Source organism: Lampetra planeri, chromosome 20 (genome assembly GCF_965212315.1).
Source record: "Lampetra planeri chromosome 20, kcLamPlan1.2.h2, whole genome shotgun sequence".
In the NCBI taxonomy this organism is placed as follows: domain Eukaryota; kingdom Metazoa; phylum Chordata; class Hyperoartia; order Petromyzontiformes; family Petromyzontidae; genus Lampetra; species Lampetra planeri.
The window spans coordinates 9,584,704-9,609,756 of NC_136126.1; the positions used below are offsets into that span (position 1 = coordinate 9,584,704).

At 46.5% G+C, this 25,053-nt stretch overlaps 1 protein-coding gene across 1 annotated transcript in view; it reads right to left on the minus strand.

Annotated features, from left to right (window-relative positions):
- Positions 1-7,928, minus strand: part of LOC144724415 (ER degradation-enhancing alpha-mannosidase-like protein 3) — a 54,954-nt gene extending 47,026 nt beyond the window's left edge. Inside the window, exon 1 of the mRNA XM_078603528.1 lies at positions 7,597-7,928. Coding sequence (XP_078459654.1) covers positions 7,597-7,712 — 116 coding nt within the window. The 5' untranslated portion in view covers positions 7,713-7,928. The remainder of the gene's footprint in view (positions 1-7,596) is intronic.
- Between the last annotated feature and the right edge of the window lie 17,125 nt (positions 7,929-25,053).

Sequence of the window (25,053 nt, forward strand, 5' to 3'; positions counted from 1 at the left end):
ATTAATTAATAGTGTAGTTCTGCAGATCGTGGACACTTCAACAGACTAATTTTGCATTCACTGTCAAAAAAGCAAGTACATATACAGCTGATAACAGCTTACAAACTCATGGAGGATGTAATATTTACAGAGAACCTGGTTCAGCCAAGTTCAAGCCTGACTAGGTTTAAAATCATTCAAACATTCACACTCACGTGCCATCAGTTGTAAATCAAAGGGAGGTTTTGTTTTTTTCTCGACCCCTATGAGTAGGGTTAAACCATCACACTCTTGGTCTCGTCACTAGACACCACAATCATGCATCATCAATCCGGCACAGATACCGTGTCACAACTGTTGAGAAGCGTAGCCATTAACTGAGGCGGACTGAATTAGGGATCAAATGCAGGCAATGTGAAAAGTAAAAACGACAAACCGTATGCAGATAAAAGAGAGGCTTTCCTCAGTGAGTACAGCATTAATGAGTCTCAATGGGCTTTTTCAGTGGCGTCCTGCACTGGGATGTTTAGCCATTTTCAAGTGTTGACATTCCATTGCCGCCCAGCTCGTGTTTTGTAGAAAATTATCAAGATATTTACCGAATACAATTTACTGAGTCTGTGCCCAGCACTCGTGAACGATAATCAGAAAGTTGCTGTTCAAATACCAGTTCAGGGTAAACTTGGTTCATCATCGCTCTGGAGTCAATAACATAAGCAACACTCTGTGGAAAGGGTACAGTGGTCACCCAAGGATATACCTAGGCTCCACTTATAAGAATGTGGAATTCCATTACTGATTTAGGGCTGCCAACAAAGATGGAAAAAATCTCGGGGCTCATTTGAGACAGAAGAAAATACTGCTAAGTGTAAATATGGCAGGGGAGTCACTTTCTTGTGGAGATATGAACCTCATGGCGGGACCCCTGGGGTCCCGAATAAACGGAAGTCAAAATCGCAATTAATTAATTTATTTTTGGCGACTCCGTCCTACCGCGCACATAAACACCGCGACCCACCTGCCGCGGATCATTCTGTTGTCATGTCGTCCAAGCGCAGCGAGGACAAATGCGCAGAAGAAACAAAACTTTGAAACTTTGATTAGCGCATTGTGTAGAGCTCGTCGAGAGGAACAGATCGCCGTATCGTTCGCCTTCAACAGACATAAAATGACGTCGCAAAGCAGTTTATGCGAGAGCCGGGGGTTTATGGGACCCCGGGGTCCTGCCATAAGGTTCATATATTCACTGCATTGAATTTTATTTTCAGATTCAGAATCTTTTATTAGACTGCAGGAGGAATCCGATGAGCTAGGAAGCTCTTTATTTCACAGACGTTCAGTATGGGCGGGTCAAAGGTACTGCATACCGACCCGAGTCAAAACAAATTGTCAATGCGCAACTCCCTGAAGCTTAAGTTATTTACGTGGCAAAACATACGTGGCGCATACCACGTTCATTGCAGAGTAACTTGGCAGCCTCTCATGCTTCAGCAGAGCCTGGCATCCTAACCTCAGGGTTGCAGCGCAAGCACCACAAGACGCAAGCACCACAAGACATGCTCTACCCCACCCCGCAGGTGATTCGTTCATAAAACATCAAGAATCAAAGTAAAATTTTCTGCAAGGCGTCAATTGTATCGTCTGCCTTCTACGTTACATTGTTTTTTTTATTTTCCACGAGACGCATTCGCATACCATTACAATGCAGGTGCCCCTCGATATAAGAAAGGGATGCGTTCTTCAAAAACACGAGTGAAATTTAATTTAGTAAATCGGAATGGCTTTTTCCCATTAATTTTATTTAAAAAATCAGGCATGTGTTTTGGACAATCATTTCAACTCTACTCCTAACCTAAAAATAAACGCCGATATCACATAAAACATTACAAAAAAAACAATAATAAAGAACATAAATATAAAAACATATTTAATAATAAAAAAAATGTAAGCAAAACAACATCCAGGGAACTCGCCAAAAGATCTGCTGCATGTTGGAATGACTGGAAAGGTGATGTGGCAGCATGCCTGTTGCACTGTTGGGACACCGTGACGCTGTCGCGGATGGATGACGCAGCCTCTCGGGTGCTTCATTTTTGATCTTATGGCGAATGCCACGAGAAATTTCGTTAAACCTGGAAATACGATTTCCCCATTCACCGAAATGTGTCCATTTGTTAATTGCGTTCACGCGAAAGTTTTGTAAACTAAACGTTCATAAATCAGCAAATACCTGAACTGTAATGCATACTTGACTTAAAGCTTTCGTGACTGCAGGAATTCATATTCTTTGGGTCTTTCGGTAAAGTCACATAGATAGGTTATTTTGTTATTTTCTTTGAACCTATCTACGTGACTTTACCGAAAGACCCAAAGAATATGCAATACATACTTTTACGTTTGATTGAATGTATATATCATGGGCGTAAGAGTCAAGTTCATGTATCACTTCAAACCTGGGACACACACATTACTTAAGACATGTACATCCCATGCTCCTCTTGTATGTGTAGTGACACAGCGCATACTGCTGTACAGCAGCTGCAACTGCAGGTAGACACTTAGCGCACACGCCGTTGAGCATATACACGGGTGTGCCGGCAGGGTGGAAGAACTGGGGCAAGGGTCACGGTAGACCTTGTGGGGAGGCCCCTGGAACCCTCTGCTGGGTTCGAGAAGGGAGGCGCGGCTAGGGCAGAGCCAAACCACGCCGAGGGAAATATAAGCAGCGGAGAGCGAGAGCTCTGGGCTGCCGGTTCTGGGAGTTGACTCGTCTCGTCGTTGCCGTCGTCGTCACCGCCTTCGCCACTGCTGCCTTCACTCGATCATTGCGTGGCCGGACAGTACAGGTAGTCCTCTACTTACGATGGAGATACGATGGGGTCGTCGTAACGCAAGTCAAAAATATCGTAAGTCGAAGATAGCCTAGCCTACCCAGGAGTCTTAAAGAATGGTGATAATTTAACAAAAGAGCAATTTACAGTACCGTACTGTATAAACTATATACTGTATGTATTTATTCATTACAATACTGTATTGCACAGTAAAATGTAAAGTAAAAAAACAAGGTAAATTCTTAGGCTACCTATATGAACTGCAATTTAATAGAAAAGGTGGGAGATGCATACATCCCGGCAGCATCCCAACGTACAGCATCGTACCTCGTATGCTGCTGCGTTTGCCTGCCGCGCGAAATGTAAAATATTTTCTAATTTTGTCGTATCGCCATCGAAAGATCGAAATATCGTAAGTTGGACCATCGTAACTCGGGGACTATCTGTAGTTGGCTGTCTCGGTCGACGCTGTCGGTGCAACGCGGACAGGGTCATGTCTGGGCCGGGTCGTACGGCAGCGTGGTCGTGAGAGAGAGGGGGCTGGAGTTGGTGGCGTGAACAAGAGATAATAAAGAAGGACAGTGGCCCCTGTGACTACCTCGTCTCCGACTGAGTGTGTGTGCGCCGCATGCCACCCACAAACACACACAAGCCTCGAGAAGGAAGAAAAAAAAGAAAAACCCTAAGAGTAAGGAAGAAGCGACCTACGACACTACATATGTATTCGTTTGGGTTGGCTATGTGATGAATCACACCTTAGCTAAATAGTTAATGTATGTTGATATCACTGCCTTGCATTACTTCTCTCGGACGTATTGATTTTTTTGTAACCAAACGCCAAGCGTCGCAATGTGGTCAAGTCCATACTGTAGTGGGTTCTTGTTGAGAGCTGGAATGTGTCGTGTGTGGTGTATGCGTGGCATGTACTGTAGTACATACACGGTATGTGATGAGTGTGTGGTGTGTGTTATCATATGGACGTGATATTTTGTGAGCAAATTTTTATTTCCCCAAAACGGCTTGGCCATCATGTTCTTACTTGGCATCAATATGCGCTGCTGAATGAACCAACACCAAGCAAAATAAGAATTTGCTTATGCAATGCAACAGGCTTGCTTGAACACATCTGCTCGGATCTCAATGGTATTGCTGAAGGCTTAAGACGCGTTCCTCGCACAACTATAATCATAGGGCATCACTAACTTATACGACATTTAGCCAAGTCTTTCATATTAAAATATCCAAACAGGGGACATGCACATTATTCCCGATTGCAATCAGTACTTTATACCCGCTAACCAACAGTATATTTAAAGACGACAGTGGATAAAAAATAATGTTCGAGTTGGCAGTCTTCCTCGACTAGGAATCAAACTTAGTGCTCCTAGTTGAAGAGTACACTGTGCTAACTATTATACTCCAGTGTTGTCACTTTTTTACGGCACTTTGGATTCCATTCACACACCTCTTACTGAAACATTTCTTAAGCCACTGCCGAAACAATTGTGTGAACTCTAAACACTAATGTAGGCTTCCATCATTGTCTTGAAAGCTCAGATGATGCTTATCCTACCAGTTGATTAACTAAATGCGGATGTTTAATCAAAGTCATCAATACAGTATATGATGAATAAAATGTAAATAAAATCACATGACCATATTGTAAAGCAGTTATACTGTAGTTATCACATTATTTTATCATCACTGTGGTTACTTTCCTGGATGATTTGTTGGCTCTTAAAATTAGAATAATATATATTTAATTGGAGTTAAAAAAAAAGTCAGTTTTTAATTCTTTGTTTTCTAAAATCCATTCCATTTAGCTATGTTGTGCCAATAGTAAATCATCAAGTGCCTTTGCTGGAAATTTCACACATCATCTGTCTATTTCATTTGCATACGTATGTTACAATGAGAAAACGTTAACTTTAAATTAAATCTTATACACAACTTTAATTAAAAGGAACTGCGCTCCCCAATAATTTCCAAGCTTAGTACTAACATAACGCAGTCACATTGACCCCTAAGACCAGGAAATACACTGGTAATAACTATACTCATGGAGAATCAATTTCATATTTCGGTCGCTCAATACGTTACGCTACAGGCGTGAGGTTCTCATGCAACACAGCACTTAAGAGGTCACCTTTGTTTAGATGTGGATCTATAGCAGCTAATGCAGGCAGAAAATGTTACCATGACACCTGCATACTCTTCCAGTGAAAGAGAATTGAGAAAAGGCTGGCGTATTGGCATAACACCGCTGACGGAATGAAACACGTACAGACCCTGCACGACACAAGAGAACTACATTTTGCTTTCAAAAATGTTTAAAGATTTGAAGGCAGTGGCAACAATGTAATAATAATTGCAATGTCTAGCACCTTTCGCGAAAGTTGTGAACAGTGTGGTTATAGGCATCGGATTATCCACATCTTTGGGTATATATTCTCAAGCACAACGCAAACATGTAATACACGGTGAGTCACAAACACGTTTAGACACACCACAATTAAAGTATAAGAGATCATACATTATCTATAAAGATCATACATGACATGTCAGAACACAATAGTTATGGGCTCGGTGACAATTGTCTTCATGGTGACGACAGCTGCCAGTCGTGGATGGTCGTTGTCAACATTAACTGTCAATTTAAAGCTTTCGTGACTGCAGGGATTCATCTTCTTGGTTCTTTCGGTAAAGTCACGTAGAAGGGAAGTAATAAAATAATAAAAATAAAACATAATAAAATGAAATAAAATAAAATAAATATTATTTCATTTTATTATGTTTTATTTGTATTATTTTATTACTTCCCTTCTACGTGACTTTACCGAAAGAACCAAGAAGAACATTAACTGTATTGTGGTGGTGTCATAAGTACGATTGCGATGATGGTGGCATTATGACATGTTAAAGGTCGTACAGTGCTGGTCCTGTAATGTCCATGGGGGTGAAGACGATGTACTGGCGATGTGGTGATATAATGGTGACCGCTGTGGTAGTGCAGTGACGGTGTTGGTGGGGTGGCAATAGCATCAATGAATTATATTATGTACAGCTGGATGAAGGCCTCGCCACGTCTTCTTTCGGTCACGGTAAATTATTGAACAATCACCCCCCCCCCCCCTTCGTCACACGGCGTCACAAAAAGTCAGACCCCCCCCCTCCCTAAAATATGACGTCACAAAGCTCTGCACCCCCCCCCCCCCCACAAAATAAAACATGCTTCAAATCGCTTTAAACTATTGTCATTGTAGTGCGTATTTAATGTGGCTCTCCACTCTGATGTTGTAGGAGGAAACATTTTATTAAAAAGTCGATTTAATTAAGTAGAGCGTGTTGTCATTTTGAGGTGACGTCACATTTCTCACCCCCCCCCCCTCGTCACACATCGTCACAAATGTCTGACCCCCCCCCCCCCCTAGGTGCGTGAGGTCATTTATGGACGGCCCCTAAGTGGAAGTTGTAGGGAAGGTTCAAGACCGATTCTGATGTAACTCGCTAGGTAATTTATTTTTCAACAAAGTTTTGAGATTGGTGGGATACTTGTTGTTTTTTCTCCTCAATGTATTATCTTAGTAGGGCAACTGTTAAAAGGGTATAGTCATGTTGTTAATGGTTATCATACTGAACTTGCAATACACAGAGTATCCGATTCCATTCGATCTCCCAGAGCGACAGTGGAAACGGGGCAAGGTTCTAACACAAATTCACGCACCTCTGTTCACTCAGCCTCATCAGCAGCAGAAAGTTACCACCAACAGATCGACAAGTTGCTGCTGATAGGATAAAGCGTGGGTAAGCCAATATCTTCAAACGCGTCTCTGTTCAACGTGGAAGTGCGGGCCAAAAATACACTCTCTCCAGTTCGCTAGCGTGAAGGATGTCCTTTCATCACAGTAGTGGCGTGAGAAACTAAACTTAAAAAAATATTAAAGTAAAACAATATTATTTCCCTTCTACGTGACTTTACCGAAAGAACCAATAATATGAATCCCTGCAGTCACGAAAGCTTTAAATCTATATAACTATTTCAGAAGCGACCTGGTCACAATTAATAGCTCAACGAAGTGGCTTTATCGTGCGGAAATGTAGAGCAGCCGAATACTCTTAAACGCGTGATGTTCCTTCTAAATCCGGAGGGGAAAACCGGAGGATCCGGAGAAAAAGTCCACGCGACCACGGGGCGAGAGACACCGCAAACTCCAAATATACAGCAGCAGCAGGCGCCAAGGGTCGGGCTCGAACCCACCACCTCCTGTATACCTTTCTAGATTTGAAGCTTTCGTGACTGCAAGGATTCATACTCTAAGGGTTTATCGGTAAAGTCACGTAGGTAAAATATAAAATTAATAATATAAATAAAATAATAAATCACGACGTTTCGGAGGCAACACAAGTCTCCGTCATCAGGTGGGACCGTCACAGCTAGATTTACTGTATCAAGTGAGGGGTATTACCTTGTTATCGCGGCATATGTCATGTATACCTAGCGAAGCAGTTAACATCTCCTAGCCCACGTGGCAGGGCCGCACCTTTACCTTTAACAGTATCGCCCTGTGATACTACACGGTGGCACACACACCCCGGTACGATACGCAACGACGAACGACATCGCCCGAGATTGAACCCCCGCTCGCTTGCCGGTGCTGCAAGGAGACCGAGCGAATCTGCTCGTCAAAAGTGGCACCTGCCAAGAGCAGGAGAGGGGAGTGTGTAGGGGGGGGGGGTTGCTTGTTCTCGTCGTTGAACGGCAGCGATGGGAGTTCGATGTTGGTACCTGAGGAGACGTCGCTCGTGCCTCTGCAGGGTGGCACCGACCGCCGACGTGACGATGGCGAGCAGCAGCAGCAGCGGCAGAAGAAGAGCGACTCTCGAGAAGGAAAGGCCTCCCATTTAAAATCGGGAGCGCACTCGCCTCGCCGTAACGAATATAAATCGGCGCGTATTTACAGAGAGTTGTCTTCTACGTGGTTATTTACAAACAACAACAAAGAACACACACACCCCGACGTATAAAAACAAACTGGAAGGGCGATGGGAGAGGGCTTAAGGCCACTCCTGCCACCGAGGCGCCATCGCTGCCGGTGACGTCGAACGCGTTTTCGTGATGGCAGAAGATGTCTTCTGGAAGAGGAAAGTGTCTTCTGGAAGATTAAAGTTTCTTTTCTGGATGAAGGAAGATGTCTTCTGGAAGAGGAAAGGGTCTTCTGGAGGAAGATTAAAGTTTCTTCCCTGGAAGGAAGATGTCATCTGGAAGAGAAATATGTCTTCTGGAAGAGTATGGCATCTTCTGGAAGAGAAAAAATGTCTTCTGGAAGATGAAAGATTCTTCCCTGGAAGAAAGGACGATGTATTCTGGAAGTTGTCTTTGAGAAGGAGACGACAATTAGTTTAACTCACATTTTAGAGATTAATTGTAATTTTACGTTAATACATTACCCCACCCACCCCCCTCTTCTCTTCTCACCTCATTGGCTCACAAGTGACGACATCACATTAATCCGCTACCTCTATTCAAGACCGAAACAGGAGGGGGATTTATCCACAATTCTGTCTGTCGCCTGATGATGCTGATTGCAATTACCGGAAAAACGTCGTACTCGAATTGTTGGGGGTTTACTCTCCAACACACCCGTGTGTTGGACTAGTAACGAATTGGCACGTTGTATTTACGTGGCAAACCTTAGTAATTGGCTGTGTCAGGTGGTGGTGGGTTTGACAACACATTTTTATTTACGCGATCTAACCCAAAACCCTATTTATGGGGGAAAATTATGTTTGTTAAAATTGTTGTTAAAATTGTTCCTTTGCATTACCGGTAACCCCGGTAAAAACCGGTTACCGGTTTTTTGCACACGTATTGAGGTGCTTTGCAATACACGTAATGGATTTGTGTTTACAATTCAACTGCGGCCGGTGGTGAATTAACGCCGCCGTGCCGTTTGTACATTGAACATTCCACTAGAAACGATTACCGGTTTCTGACTTTGGGAACCGGTTATTGATTCTGAAATCAATTAATGGTTTAACGGTTGTCGTTTAATAACCCTAGAGGAAGGTGGTACGGCGATGGTAGCTTTTTGAGTTTGTGAGTTTATTTAATTTGGTCAAGTTGATGATGCCACTGCATTGACAGCGGGGTGCACAATCACAAATCACACAAAAAAAAACGTACAACGCATTTGTCATTAACGCTGTGGCCTTAAAATAGAGGTAATATATGATAGGCGACGTTTCGGGAAACGACCCTTATTGATGGGCATTGGGATGGAGAACGTTTTCTCTTCTGGATCATTAAAATGTTATTTGGTGATATGGGCAGACCTCTCTCTTTGTGCTCAAGATGCCCTCCTGGAGAAGTGAGCGCTAAGCGAATCAGCACTAAAAAGAGTTGCATCAGACATTGTACTGTACTGTACACGGTGTCCGAAAATGAATATACCAAAAAGGTGAATAGATGTATTGTTATTAGGGATACTGACATACATTTGATATTAATATATGCAGCAGACTTAAAGGTTTCAGTTTGTTTGTTAATGTTGATTGGTACTTTCTTCCTGTTTCAGGAGTAACCCCATTTTTCCGATATTGCAAGTCCACCCGTTCACCCGACCGAATACCAATTTATAATTTTTATCTCTGCATTTTTATGTAAGTCAAAGTCTTACACTAGCAAACCAAGAGACCTTGAAAAACTTCAGCATCGTATTGTTGTTGGTGCTGTGTCATCATCCATCCAATTTTCCATCCCTACAGACTCCTGTAGGGATGGAATATTTGTTCTCAGAGTTTGAACGGCGAATTAGATTAATTACAGTGAATGATGGACCACATGAATCTTATGGGGGGACCCCGGGGTCCCGAATAAAAGAAAGTCAAAATCGTAATGAATTAATTTATTTTTGGCGACTCCGTCCCACCGCGCACATAAACTCCGCGACCCGCCTGGCGCGGATCATTCTGTTGTAATGTCGTTACCAAAATTGCCGTAGTTATAAACAAAACTGTTAAATGATAATTGTTTTTTTTACCCTTCTATCTGGCAACAAAACTGACACCTTTTTACAAGGAGTCATGTTTGCATAGACCGCAATACCTGCAGTCATAATACAAACAAAAGAACATAACTCTGATAATGTGCACTGTCCTTGAAGTTGATTGGTCCACACCCGAGACAGCTTTCCTTAGAGCCTAGTCTCACATGGGTTGGACCAGATGACACCAAAAGGCGCACAACTCAAAGACAATGCACCATCAGAGTATGAGAGCTCGGGGCAAGCATCTACACTATGGGAACCTCATTTGCCAGTAAAAATATGATAATTGTTTTTTTACCCTTCTATCTGGCAACAAAACTGACACCTTTTTACAAGGAGTCATGTTTGCATAGACCGCAATACCTGCAGTCATAATACAAACAAAAGAACATAACTCTGATAATGTGCACTGTCCTTGAAGTTGATTGGTCCACACCCGAGACAGCTTTCCTTAGAGCCTAGTCTCACATGGGTTGGACCAGATGACACCAAAAGGCGCACAACTCAAAGACAATGCACCATCAGAGTATGAGAGCTCGGGGCAAGCATCTACACTATGGGAACCTCATTTGCCAGTAAAAATATGATAATTGTTTTTTTACCCTTCTATCTGGCAACAAAACTGACACCTTTTTACAAGGAGTCATGTTTGCATAGACCGCAATACCTGCAGTCATAATACAAACAAAAGAACATAACTCTGATAATGTGCACTGTCCTTGAAGTTGATTGGTCCACACCCGAGACAGCTTTCCTTAGAGCCTAGTCTCACATGGGTTGGACCAGATGACACCAAAAGGCGCACAACTCAAAGACAATGCACCATCAGAGTATGAGAGCTCGGGGCAAGCATCTACACTATGGGAACCTCATTTGCCAGTAAAAATATGATAATTGTTTTTTTACCCTTCTATCTGGCAACAAAACTGACACCTTTTTACAAGGAGTCATGTTTGCATAGACCGCAATACCTGCAGTCATAATACATGCTTGCCCCGAGCTCTCATACTCTGATGGTGCATTGTCTTTGAGTTGTGCGCCTTTTGGTGTCATCTGGTCCAACCCATGTGAGACTAGGCTCTAAGGAAAGCTGTCTCGGGTGTGGACCAATCAACTTCAAGGACAGTGCACATTATCAGAGTTATGTTCTTTTGTTTGTATTATGACTGCAGGTATTGCGGTCTATGCAAACATGACTCCTTGTAAAAAGGTGTCAGTTTTGTTGCCAGATAGAAGGGTAAAAAAACAATTATCATATTTTTACTGGCAAATGAGGTTCCCATAGTGTAGATGCTTGCCCCGAGCTCTCATACTCTGATGGTGCATTGTCTTTGAGTTGTGCGCCTTTTGGTGTCATCTGGTCCAACCCATGTGAGACTAGGCTCTAAGGAAAGCTGTCTCGGGTGTGGACCAATCAACTTCAAGGACAGTGCACATTATCAGAGTTATGTTCTTTTGTTTGTATTATGACTGCAGGTATTGCGGTCTATGCAAACATGACTCCTTGTAAAAAGGTGTCAGTTTTGTTGCCAGATAGAAGGGTAAAAAAACAATTATCATATTTTTACTGGCAAATGAGGTTCCCATAGTGTAGATGCTTGCCCCGAGCTCTCATACTCTGATGGTGCATTGTCTTTGAGTTGTGCGCCTTTTGGTGTCATCTGGTCCAACCCATGTGAGACTAGGCTCTAAGGAAAGCTGTCTCGGGTGTGGACCAATCAACTTCAAGGACAGTGCACATTATCAGAGTTATGTTCTTTTGTTTGTATTATGACTGCAGGTATTGCGGTCTATGCAAACATGACTCCTTGTAAAAAGGTGTCAGTTTTGTTGCCAGATAGAAGGGTAAAAAAACAATTATCATATTTTTACTGGCAAATGAGGTTCCCATAGTGTAGATGCTTGCCCCGAGCTCTCATACTCTGATGGTGCATTGTCTTTGAGTTGTGCGCCTTTTGGTGTCATCTGGTCCAACCCATGTGAGACTAGGCTCTAAGGAAAGCTGTCTCGGGTGTGGACCAATCAACTTCAAGGACAGTGCACATTATCAGAGTTATGTTCTTTTGTTTGTATTATGACTGCAGGTATTGCGGTCTATGCAAACATGACTCCTTGTAAAAAGGTGTCAGTTTTGTTGCCAGATAGAAGGGTAAAAAAACAATTATCATATTTTTACTGGCAAATGAGGTTCCCATAGTGTAGAAAACTGTTAAACTTTGATGAGCGCACAGTGTAGAGCTCGTCGAGATGAATAGATCGCCGTATCGTTCGCCTTCAACAGATATAAAATGACGTCGCAACGCAGTTTATACGAGAACCGGGGGCTTATGGGACCCCGGGGTCCCGCCATAAGGTTCACATGTAGAAGTGTATTAATAATTCGAGAATATCTAATCAATACCATAACACATTTAAATGAAAAAAAACCCCGTACAAATCTATTACATATTTTCATTTAAAATGTATGTCAGTATCTCAAATAATAACACTGTTCAACGTTATTTTTAAATCCTTTATATTAAGTTCACTTGCTTGCTTGCGTGCTTGCGTGCTTGCTTGCTTGCTTACGACCGTGCAAATCTTTCGGTCGTTTTTTAACCCACTTCCCGTGATCCAATCGAGCTGACATTTTGCACATAGACTCGTTGTGCGTGACAATTAATTTTGGTGAAAATTTTTTTCCAAAATTTTACACTGTTTAGGGAAAAAAAAAAATGTAATTAAGAATTGCTTAATGGTGGCAGACAATCATCTGACCCATAGGTGGCAGCCATCTCAAGCCAGAGGACGAGAGGACTCTAGCCGCCCGTTTCATGATGACGCAAATGTTGACTAACCACATGGCATGAAATCCCTGCCCCCACGCTGTACAATGAAGACTATTTATAGAGCATTTAAATTGAAGCCGCCAGGTTCTTGAAAGTGGTAAAACGGGTCAACGCTAGTGCCCTCGGGAATATACGGGGCATGTCAAGAGGTGATCTTTCATTTTGAAATCCTTTATATTAACTTCACTTGCTTGCTTGCTTACTCAAGAAAAACAGAAATGAATAATAAAATGAAACCGATGCCACGCATATAAAGGATTTATAGTGAAAACTTTGTTTTTACGGGTTAATTTTTGGTATACTGTATTAATGTTAGGACAACCTGTATTTGTGTTGTTATTGCAAGACCACACCACCAGCGTTCATTGACGAATGTGTTGAAGTTTTTGTTTTGAATCTTCTGGAAGAGGAAGACATTCTCTTTCCGAAAGGAGAAGTTATCTTCTGGAAGGTGAATATCTCTTCTTGAATTGGCCACGTACGAGGTTTCTGAACCGGGGACTTCGCCTCTGCTTTACAATTCTTCGGTTTCGCCAGAGGAGGATACGTGCGCTTTTGATTCGGTCGCTGAGGATTCAGCACCTCCTCACCCTCCGATGTTTTAAATGCTCTTAAGTAGTCAAAGTCACTGTAATTTCCGACTCAAATGCCATTGATACATTTGGTGATCATCTCATGACGACAGCCACGAGCCACTGGTGGACATTTCACATTCGAAAAGTTTTTTGGTTTGGCCATGTTTGTTGGTTGTAGTACAGAGTTAGACTGATGGCCTTAATCTAAGTTGTCTTGTGGTTGTTGTTGCTGTTGTTTGACTTGCATCCCACTGGGATGTTTGCACACAGCGTTGGTGTACGGTGCTTTTTCTGCAATATTTTTTGATGTCTTTTCCTGGATTTTCTGTTTGCACATAGTCACTTTAAGATGTTTTCTTGTTCGTGTTTTTGTTTGTTGCGGTTGCATCCGATTCAAGAGCCGAATGGCTCACAGGGCTATACCAAATAAATAAAAAACTGAATTCCTATGCTGATGGGCGAGTCTATTTAAAGGACAAGCACTGCATACTTCCCCATAAAGTGCAACTTATTTTATCGACCCCGGAGGGATAATGGCCAAAGATACTTTTTATAGGTTTAAGATTGTAAACCTAAAATGTATCCCACACGCACAAAGGTAAACTTATGTTTATTAAAGACATGTTTTGTTATTGATTATATTTTGGGCGAGTTTATCACGTAACTCCCGAGCGGGATGGGGGTTCGGAACGTCTCGTTCCACCGACGAACGGTGACGAAATGTTAACTACCTCGCCTGGTATCCAGGAGGTCGTGGATTCGATCCTAACCCTAACGCCTGCAGCTGTATATTTGGAGGTTGCATGTCTCTCTTTCCGTGGTCGCGTGGATTTTCCTTCGGGTCCTCCGGGTTTTCCCTCCACATTTAGAATCAACTTACGTTTATATTAGGGGCCGTCCATAAATGACGTCACGTACCTAGGGGGGGGGGGCAGACATTTGTGACGATGTGTGACGAGGGGGGGGGGGTTGAGATATGTGACGTCACATCAAAATGCGCAATTTTAAATAAATATAGACAACACGTCCTACTTAATTAAATTTACTTTTTAACATCAGAGTGCAGCGCCACATTAAATACGCATTACAATGACAATAGTTTAAAGCGATTTGAAGCATGTTTTATATATTTTTTTGGGGGGGGGGCAGAGCTTTGTGACGTCATATTTGAGGGGGCGTCTGACTTTTTGTGACGCCGTGTGACGAAGCCCCCCGGGGGTCAAAAATCGTCCAAAATCGCGTGACGTCATTTATGGGCGGCCCCTTATTTGGCTGCTGTAGTCACTTCAATGAGCTCCCATTTGTGGCCAGGTCGCTTCTGAAAATAAAGCTAACTGCTCAGTGGCCTTTACCTGTCTCTTTCTCTCTGCTTATGTTCTCTGTGTTGTCTGTCTCTCTCTGCTTGTCTGTCTGTCTATGTGTCTCCGTGTCTGTATTTTGTCTCTCTCAAATGTAGCATTCTTTGGAAGAACGTAATCAACCAGGTAAGGTGTTGACTGTTGTGTTAGCCGACTCTCTGTGTTGTATTGCATTACATTTCTAAAGTCACGTAGAAGGTAAGTAATAAAATAATAAAAATTAAACATAATAAAATAATTCTCACGACGTTTCGGCCACAACGCAAGCAGCCGTCCTCAGGTGAAGAATGAAACACCACCAAGCTTGGAGCGTATATTTAAGCTGGGTTGGAGGGGGGGAGGTGGGAAGAAGAGCGCCTTGACAAAATAATTTGCATATCAAGAGGAATTTAGCATATGGAAAATGCGTAGGAGGTGGGCGGGGGGGGTTCAAATTAATATTATGCCCGTGCATTATGCAGGATTAGCAGCATCAAAGGGAGGGGGGTAGCATTAACAAAGGAAAGGAATGTCAATAGTATGTAGCTGCAGTTACTAAACAACCACGTAAAAAACTAAAGTATAAACTACATAAAACAACTCAAGTATAAACTACATAGCATCATCAGTATACTTACTATACTCTACAATAAGCTAAGTTACTAACAGTAAGTAATACATTACAATTCTACGTCGTAAAATTATATAATATGCTTCCATCTAAACTTTATTCTCTTACATCACACGAGTCTACACCGTACTATATACTGCCATAGACAAACCCAACATTAAATTATATACTTATACATTTTAATATAACACTATGTATTATTCTACCCACCCTAATGTGTATCACACTGCTATATGTTTACTATACAATTACGATACTATATTTTGCTTTGTACATTGTATTAAGCATATAAATGTTATACTATTTGTTATTATACACTGTACCATTGACCGTCGTGTCAATGGGTGAGTCGTGGGGGGAAACTTGCAGCGGAGCAAAGAATCCATTCCCTGCGGAGAATACCCCCCCCGCCCACCTCCTACGCATTTTCCATATGCTAAATTCCTCTTGATATGCAAATTATTTTGTCAAGGCGCTCTTCTTCCCACCTCCCCCCTCCAACCCAGCTTAAATATACGCTCCAAGCTTGGTGGTGTTTCATTCTTCACCTGAGGACGGCTGCTTGCGTTGTGGCCGAAACGTCGTGAGAATTATTTTATTATGTTTTATTTTTATTATTTTATTACTTCCCTTCTACGTGACTTTACCGAAAGAACCAAGAAGATGAATCCCTGCAGTCACGAAAGCTTTAAATCGAAATTTACATTTCTAAGTTTACTATGTTTGTTTTCTCATTAATTCGTACCTGATGACGATTGTTTGTGTTGCAATCGAAACGTCGTATGCTATTATCTAATTTATTTTCTTTCTACGTGACTTTACCGAAAGAACCCAAAAGTAATTATTCCTGCAGTCACGAAAGCTCCAAATCAAAGAACAACAATGCTCCTCCTCTTGATGGATCTCACTTCCGCCCGCACAACGACAGTCTCGGCAACCCCTTCACTGCGCCCTGTATTCGTGGCAGACGTCCCTGCCATGTGAGTCGACGCTGACGCAGTCCGGAGGGTCCCCACGTCGCCCCAATCGCGTGTCCTATAGACATGGTGGACCGTGGCATCCGCAGCTTTGATGTCCACACGTGGCCAAGGGGCCGTCCATAAATTACGTCACGCGATTTTGGACGATTTTTGACCCCCCCCCCCCCTTCGTCACACGGCGTCACAAAAAGTCAGACCCCCCTCAAATATGACGTCACAAAGCTCTGCCCCCCACCCCAAAAAATATTAAACATGCTTCAAATCGCTTTAAACTATTGGCATTGTAGTGCGTATTTAATGTGGCACAGAACTCTGATGTTATAGGAGAAAACATTTATTTAAAAATCTATTTAATTAAGTAGAACGTGTTGCCTATATTCATTTAAAGTTGCGTATTTTGATGTGACGTCACATTTCTCACCCCCCCCCCCTCGTCACACATCTTCACAAATGTCTGACCCCCCCCCCCCCAGGTGCGTGACGTCATTTATGGACAGCCCCCAAGCCGACAGGCTCTTGCTCCACTAACAATGATCCCCCGTATAGCCTTAACAGACTGCTGTTAGCGAGCACCTATAAGGGCCGGCACGGCACACGAGGGTGTGGTTGGCCAGCACCACGCCCTACTGCGCGTCTCCCGAGTGGCGATGTTGACACACCACACCGAGTGCTCATTTAAGGCTGAGTCGACCCAGGGGAGGTCCAGAACCGGTTCAAATAAATCGTCACTGGCCTTAGCCGTGAGCGGGATTCGAACTAAAATAACAGACACCACTCGTTCATGCGCTTTGAATGTTTATATTAGCACAGTCACAGGCACTACAAGACACGAAATGCCGATGGAACCCACGGACAATACGAGCGATTTCCTCCTCTTCGCTTACGAGGTGTCGCGTTTGAAATGCACACTCGGGTCACGACCGGGCCTCAAGGACACGGACGGGCAGGCGAGAGGGAGAGAGAACGCAATACGAGATTATCCGCTCAAGGCTCGAGGGCAGACTGAATACAGCTCCTGTATCAAACTAAACCGACCCCCCAGATTTCGTCATAACTGCCGCCACCTGCGGATTCTGATTGGTAGACGGTGTTTGGTGTTGTTATTGCCAAGCGGGTCTGGGTTGGTACAAGCTCATGCGTGGAGCCATTTTCTGTCTCACTACATATCCTATTCCTCACCACTTGCATAGAAAGAGTTGGCTCGGGACCTTTGCGTTTCTGTCCCCGTAGTCGCTAACTGCTCGTGTTGCGTATTCCATTTACTGTCATCCGGAACCTCCTGGGGGTGATCTCACTCAAAACGCACATATCAAGCACACGGCTGTGGGCTCCCTGACTCACATCGGGCTTTGGCCAATTCTCTCCCCTCTTGGAAACCCTTGGCTGAGCTTGCACGCGAAGCTGACTGAGAAGAAACCCTCGGGGTTAATCCCCTGTGTGTGTGGTGAGAGACATCTGTAAAAAAAGAGCTTCATAGCTCATCGGATTTCCTCCAGTACAAATACATATTCTGATTCTTTCTCAGCTTCTGTTTGGCCGGATAGAGGGGGCTAAACAGGCACGGCACGGGCGAGAGAAGAGATGGGCTGACGCGGTACAGGAGGACGTGGAGCTGAGTGGAGTTGCCGATGACTGGTACCAGCGGTGTCAAGATCGGCCTTTGTGGAAGAGGTTCGTGAAGGACGCTGCTACTGGGCAGTTGGAGGCAGTCGCCCTCCAGCAACAACCGAGGGCAGAGGAGCGACGCTCACAACGAGCAGAGCGCCAGGCGGATTAAACACAGCAAGTTGGCACAGTGGGGAGTGAGTACAGGTGGTGCATCTGTCAGCCATGCCAGTCAACGCATGGCACCTGGGATTGCCCCGTGACCTCCTCCCAGGTAGCCTTTGAGCATAAACGCCATGGTGACGTCGCCGCCACTTAGTGACGAAAGGCGGTTGTTATTTTTCAAGGCAGCTCCATGGCCGTTGCATTACATTACAGTTGCTTCAGCCCATCATGCCACAATGGGTTAATAAAACAAGTACCGTATAGCTGTTTCGAACGTATTAAACAATAGAAATGTGACAAAAAAACGAGAGGAATTTTTTTTTATTCTTGAATGGAATTGCGATAGCAAATTGTGGCAATTTGTAAAATCGTTGGGGGAAACAAGGATGGTGATTACTGGGTGATGCTCATTTGCGATCCTGGCCATAAGCCAGTGGTGGAAACTCGACATTTGAATGGCAGAGTAGGGTCTTTTCATAGTACAGACACCATTGTCTTTCCTGTGTGGATCTTTACAGGTCATATTTATTTTGTTAAGCCAGGAGGGATAATAGGATGAGTGCAATATCGTTGAAGCCTTAACCCTAAATTATAATTTTTATAAAAAAAATTGAGACTGTGCCATTATGGTGAAACAGTACCACTAATGGTTGAGCAGCCTAATCTTTTTGAACAACCTATTATTATACCGATGTCATAAATAAATTACAGTGGAGGCCGTACCATCTCTGCAATTACATAACATTATATATTAAAAAAAAATTACCCTATCACGGTGCCATTGGAACCTTTTCCATTCAAGTGTTACGAAAGTGACACGCAATAAAAAAAAATATAATAAAAATACATCTGAATCTGGCCCTAACAGTTTACTTTAACTTGCATCACGACATATTTTATTTCTGCAAATCTCCTATGCAATACCCATGAATGCTGCCTAAATTGACTCAAAGCGTATTACATAATTGAATACTTGATCTGTTGTATAGACTATACAGTACCTTTAATAATATAAGTGAAGTATGGGAAATGACGGCAGGAAACTTCTTGACGGGTAACACACTCTTTATTAAATCTTGACTTGTCACGATACAACGTGTGGTCTCTCTTCTTCCGACTACGGTCTCGACACAACGTGTGGTCCCTATTCTTCTGACTACGCACTTCTCTTAACTCGTGTAGACTCTATGCCTCTCGCTACACACACACTTCGCTTCGCTCGTGTAGACACTATGCCTCTGGCTGCACACACTTCACTTAGCTCGTGTAGACCCTATGCCCCTGGCTACACACTCTTCACTTAGCTCGTGTAGACCCTATGTCCCTGGCTACACACTCTTCACTTAGCTCGTGTAGACCCTATGTCCCTGGCTACACACTCTTCACTTAGCTCGTGTAGACCCTATGTCCCTGGCTACACACTCTGCATGCTCACACCGCATGCTCACACTGCCTGCTCACACTGCACTACGTCTCGGGCTACACAGAGTCCCGGTCCCTATAGGACAGCGGGACTAGGTACCGCAGGCCCTATCTCTTCCTCTCCGTCTTCAGTCTTCGCTGGTTACATCTCTCCCCGTTCGCCTGTGTGCATCCCCTTATATAGTCCCGGCTCCCGGGAGACGGAGCGGATGCGGACTTCGACGTGAGCATCGCTCCTTAACTAACCAATCACGACGCGCTGTTCCTACGATCCCTTTTCCCCCAGCGCGTGTTTCCACCCACCAACCAATCACGCCGCGCTGCCACACGATCACTCCCTCTCCAGCGCGTCACCGGCACACAGCCAATCACAACCACATAACCCCCGACCCCGCGCTGACCCCTGATCCCTCACCGTCAGCGCGCGTCACCAACACACACAGCCAATCACTACGCGCTGGCACACGATAACCAACACAATAAAACTCAACAACAACACACACCACCTACATAAGAAGCTATGTACAGCTCGACGAACAACACAATAAAAGCGAATTCCAGAAAACGAACGCGCCAAGTGTCTCTGTGACTAAACGCAGTGACGAGGCGCTCCGGCTGCCTCGACTCCTCACGTGGTAGGTCACAAAAAGTAGCGCGACCTAGCGCGAGTCCGTCTGGCCGGTCCGTCATATGGGACGAGACGCTGACGACCGTCCGGCGGCTCCGACTGCTCTAGACGGCGCGGATCGGGCCTGGAAGGACCGGCCCCGCCGCGAAGATCCGGCCGCCGGTGGTCGGCAGCTGTCAGTTCCGTGACACCTGGGAGCGGATCAGGCGGAGACATGTGAGGATCAGGCAGAGACATTTCCCCCTCCGGGTCGTCGGAAACGTCACATGCTCGGCCCTCATAACACAAGGGGAGGCCATATGGAGGCGAGAACGGTTTCAGTCGGGAGGGGTGGACGTACCAACGGCGCTTTCCCCACTTTATCTGAACGCACTGGGGGCGTGCAACCCGCACGACCTCCACGGGTCCCCGCCATGGCTTCAACAATTTAGGCGACGTAGCCAAAGGTGCCTGAGGGCAATGCAGCCAGGCCCTGTCACCTGGTTTCCAATTGTGCACGGACACCTTTCGTGCACGCAACCGCTCGTTTGCAATTTGGCGAGCCCGCGAATTAAGACGTGCGGCTTCCCTTGCCTCCGTCAGCTTACCAATGTTAAATTTAATATGCTCTGCCAATTTCGAATTAGTTCGTGGTGCGGACAGGCCCAGCTGCGTTTCCATGGGCGGGTCAGCTTCCCGACCGTACATCAGAGAGAATGGGGAAAACCCCGTTGCTGCATGGGGGGCCATTCTATACGCGGCGAGGACTCCCGGGACCTGCAGGTCCCAATCAACATGTGCCTCACACACCTGCTGGCACAGCATAGAAGTCAAAGTTCTGTGGAGTCTCTCCACCATCCCGTCCGTCTGCGGGTGGTACGGGGAGGTACGCACCTTCTTAGTGCCCAACAGGTCGCATACCTCTTGCAGCAATTTACTAGAAAAAATTTTTCCCTGGTCGGTCAGCAGGCGTTCGGGAGCCGCCTTGTCCAGGACGTAGCCCTGGACAAAGGCGTCCGTCACAGCCGCCGCCGACTGGTTGGCGAGTGGCCACGCCATAGGCCACCGGGTAAAATATTCGACCCCCACCAACAGGTACTTGTTACCCCTAGGCGTGACTGGAAAAGGCCCCAGAATATCGAGCGCAACGAGCTCGTTAGAGCGCGAGACTTGAATAGATTGCAGCGGTGGATTAGCTGCCAAGGCCGGTGGTTTTCGTCTGGCGCACTCAACACATCCCTTCAGAATATTCACCACATCACTCCCCATTCCCGGCCAATAATAGTCACGCTGAAGCAGGGCAAGCGTTTTGTTAACTCCCAAATGCAAGAGGCGTTCGTGTGCGGCCAAGACAACTTTCCCCCTCACAGCGGAAGGCACCACGAGTGCGTGCCGCCGGGACAAACTGTCCCATCTCATCAACAGGCCTTGCTTAAGTACATAGGAGCCAGTCCGCTCCTGGGCCTCTTCGGAACCCCCCACCCTGCGACGCAATGCTAGCAGGAGGCTGTCCGCCATTTGGAGACGGCCCCACTCAATCAGCGACAGCGAGAGCAGCGCGTCCTCACCCCCTGGGGTAGCGGGAACATCCCCAATCGGCGCCCCCGCGCTCGCGACCAATGCCCCCATACCATCCGCACCCGGCGGTTTACAGCGAGCCGCTCCCGACAAGCATGCACATTTGTGACAAGGCAACAATCGCGACAGTGCATCGGCATTAGTGTGTCGCAACCCCTTATGGTATGTAGTCGTGAACTGATAGTCCTGAAGGACTTCCAACCACCGTGACAATTGAGCCGAGGGTTGGGCGACCCTCAATGAATACTGGAGCGCCGCGTGATCCGTCCGGACCGTAAAGTGACGACCATAGAGATAGGGTCTGAATTGTTGTACAAAAAAAACAATGGCAAGCAGCTCCCGACGGGTGACGCAGTAGCGCTGCTCTGCCGGCGACAACACCCTGCTACTGTAGGCGACCACCCTTTCGACTCCCCCAACAACCTGGGATAGCACCCCCCCAATGCCCGTGTTGCTAGCATCCGTATCCAGCAAAAAGGGACTCGCAAAATCAGGATAGCGCAAGGGTGGGGCACCCACCAAGGCGTCCCGGAGGGAGCAGAACGCGGCCTCCTCCTTCGGTCCCCATCGGAACTTCACTCCTTTTGCCGTTAGAGCGTGCAAGGGTTTTGCAATGGTAGCAAAATGCTCAACGAATCGGCGATAATACGAAGCAAACCCGATGAAACTGCGCACGTCCGAAACTGACGTGGGCGTCGGCCATGAACTGACACAGTCCGTTTTTGCGGGATCGGTAGAAATTCCCGAAGAGTCGACAATGTGGCCCAAGTATCTAACGGACTTACGAAGAAGGTGGCATTTGGCCGGTTTAAACTTTAATTTAGCCGATCGCATGCGCAAGAACACCCCTCTCAATCGCTGGAGGTGTTCCTCAAACGTTCTACTGAACACAATGACATCGTCCAGGTAAATTAAGCACGTATCCCATTGCAAGCCCGATAAAACTAACTCCATAAGGCGCTGAAACGTCGCGGGAGAGGAGTGAAGTCCCATGGGTAACCGGTTAAACTGAAACAGGCCCCCTGGAGTCCGAAATGCTGTCTTAGGTTTAGACTCTTCGTCGAGTGGCAACTGCCAGAATCCCGATAATAAATCAAGAGTCGAAAAATATCGCGCCCCCGACAAAGCATCGAGGGACTCGTCCATCCTGGGGAGCGGATACGCGTCAGCCACAGAGATCTTGTTCAGGCGACGGAAATCAACGCAAAATCGCAGGGACCCGTCCTGCTTTTTAACCAGCACAACAGGTGCTCCCCAAGGACTGGAAGAAGGCGAAATAATGTCAGCTTCTAGCATATCGTTGACGGCCGACTGAACATGTTCCTTCTCAGCAGGACTCAGTCGGAAGGGGTTTTGCCTGACCGGTGCCGCATCGCCCATTTCAATGTGGTGGCGCAACAGGTCCGTGCATCCAATGTCATACTTATGTTTACTGAATACATCAGAAAATTCTATCAGCAACTCGCGCAGCGCACCCAACTGCACCCCTGACAAATCGTCCGATTCGGCGCACAGCGAATCGACCCATTCAAGGTCCTCCTTTGGTTTGATGTTCCGCGTGGGGCTCGGATCAACCTGCGCAACCAGCCGCTCTTCCGCAGGGACCCGTGCCGCGTGAGCTAGCACGGTGCCCTGCTGAATGACGGCCGGCCACGACCCCGCGTTTAAAACCATCACAAACGGATCCTTGTCAGCCCTAACCAAAGTGTGCGCCACCGACAAATCGAGACCTCCGACAGCCCTATTAGAAGGACCCAACAGCATGCCTTGTTCCGAGGTCTCCCCTACCCACGGTTTCCACAACCGGAGGGGAATTAACATCTGTGAACCCGGGGGTACGTGCACGGTGTGCATCGCCAACGCTTGTATCGTAGCGCACGCCGTCCGAATTTCAGTAGGGTTCGTCAAAAATGAAATGCGGCGACCCGACGGTAGTTCAATGCAACGCTGGTCAATGAGAATTTTAATGGGTATTTTTGCCAAAAAATCAGTGCCCAATAGACAAGGAACCGCCAAAGAGGACGAAACGAAAACGGGTCCCGACAATTTGATGTCTCCAATGCAAATGGACGCCCTAATCTGACCGATAATGCCCAACGATCCCCCATTAGCGGCGTAAAATGGCACATCCACAGGAAGCAGCGGACGACATTGGACTGGTAGGATGTTGTAAATTAGGTCCGATATAATAGTCGCCGACGCCCCCGTGTCCACTAACACCCTGACCTCGACCCCATCAATAGATCCCGAAACAACGGATGAACCCGCTGAGGCAGCCACTATTCTGTGCCCCAACTCCGACCATTCAATGTCTCCCCAGTCCCGGTCGAACCCTCGCCGAACTGAATCCCCGAACCCTACTCGGCTCTCCTCCGCCGTAACGCGACGGCCCCTGTGTGTCGAGCATGCGAGCCGAGCGTGTGAGGTGCCGCGACTTGCCGGGGTAAGTAGGGATGACTTGGGGCCGTGGTCGTCGTCCAGCCGAGGTCCCATGGCGCGTTGACGTGGGGCGCGGCAACCGGACGCCACGTGGCCCCGGAGGCCGCAGTTATAACACGTGATGAGGGTCGTCGGAGATCTCGGTTGCTCCAGCTTGCGGGCCGATCGCAGAGGCGAACGACCCCCCGACCTCCAGTCCCCTGGTCGTCCCGCGGTGAACGCCTCCTCTCGTGGGCTGACGACTTTGGGTTCGGCGACTACCGGGCCCGGAGCTGGGGCCACGGCAGCGTTGCAGACGACCCCCTGTTTACGTTGAAGAACCTCGTGCGCTTGTATACTTGTAGCGACCCGCAGGGAAGAAATATCGATCTCGTCGGCCGTGTTGATAGGGACCCCCAGGTCCTGCGCCAACTTGAGCAGTTGCTCCAAAACCCTCGCATCTTGGCCCTCCTCGTCCATACGAGGGAACGCGGCGTCGGCGAGAGCCAGCAACGCCGTGCGATAGGCGAGCGCGGTCTCCGTGTCCGCCTTCCGTCTTGCATAAAAATGATGGCGACACGCCGAGGGAGGTCCGTAGACCTTGGCCATGAGACCCAGCGCATCCTTAAGCGTGGAGCGGTCCGACTTCCGTGCGGACATGAAGGCCGCGAGCGCGTTGTCGTCCAACATGGCAGGCAGTGCCCGCAGCACTGTAGCGTCGGACCAGGCGGACATCTCCTGATGCGCCAAAAACCTGTGCTGAAATTGGCCCCAATCCCCGCCTTCCGCCTTGAAGGTTGACAATGTAGGCAGGCGCTGTTGAAAGATGAAGTCGTCTTCTGCCTCGTGGTTCCTTCCCGCCGCCCCGTCGGTGTGTAAAATGGCGGCCCCAGTGGCGGGTGTCTGATGGCGGTCCGCAGCGCGCGTTGAGGACGTAAGCGGGCGCGCTTGGAGAACCGCCGCCACGTGGTGGTCTCCGTTCCCGCCAAAAGTCGGCGCAGATGAAATGGCGGGAATCGCCAAGTCATTTTGGCGGGAATCTGCGGGGCGA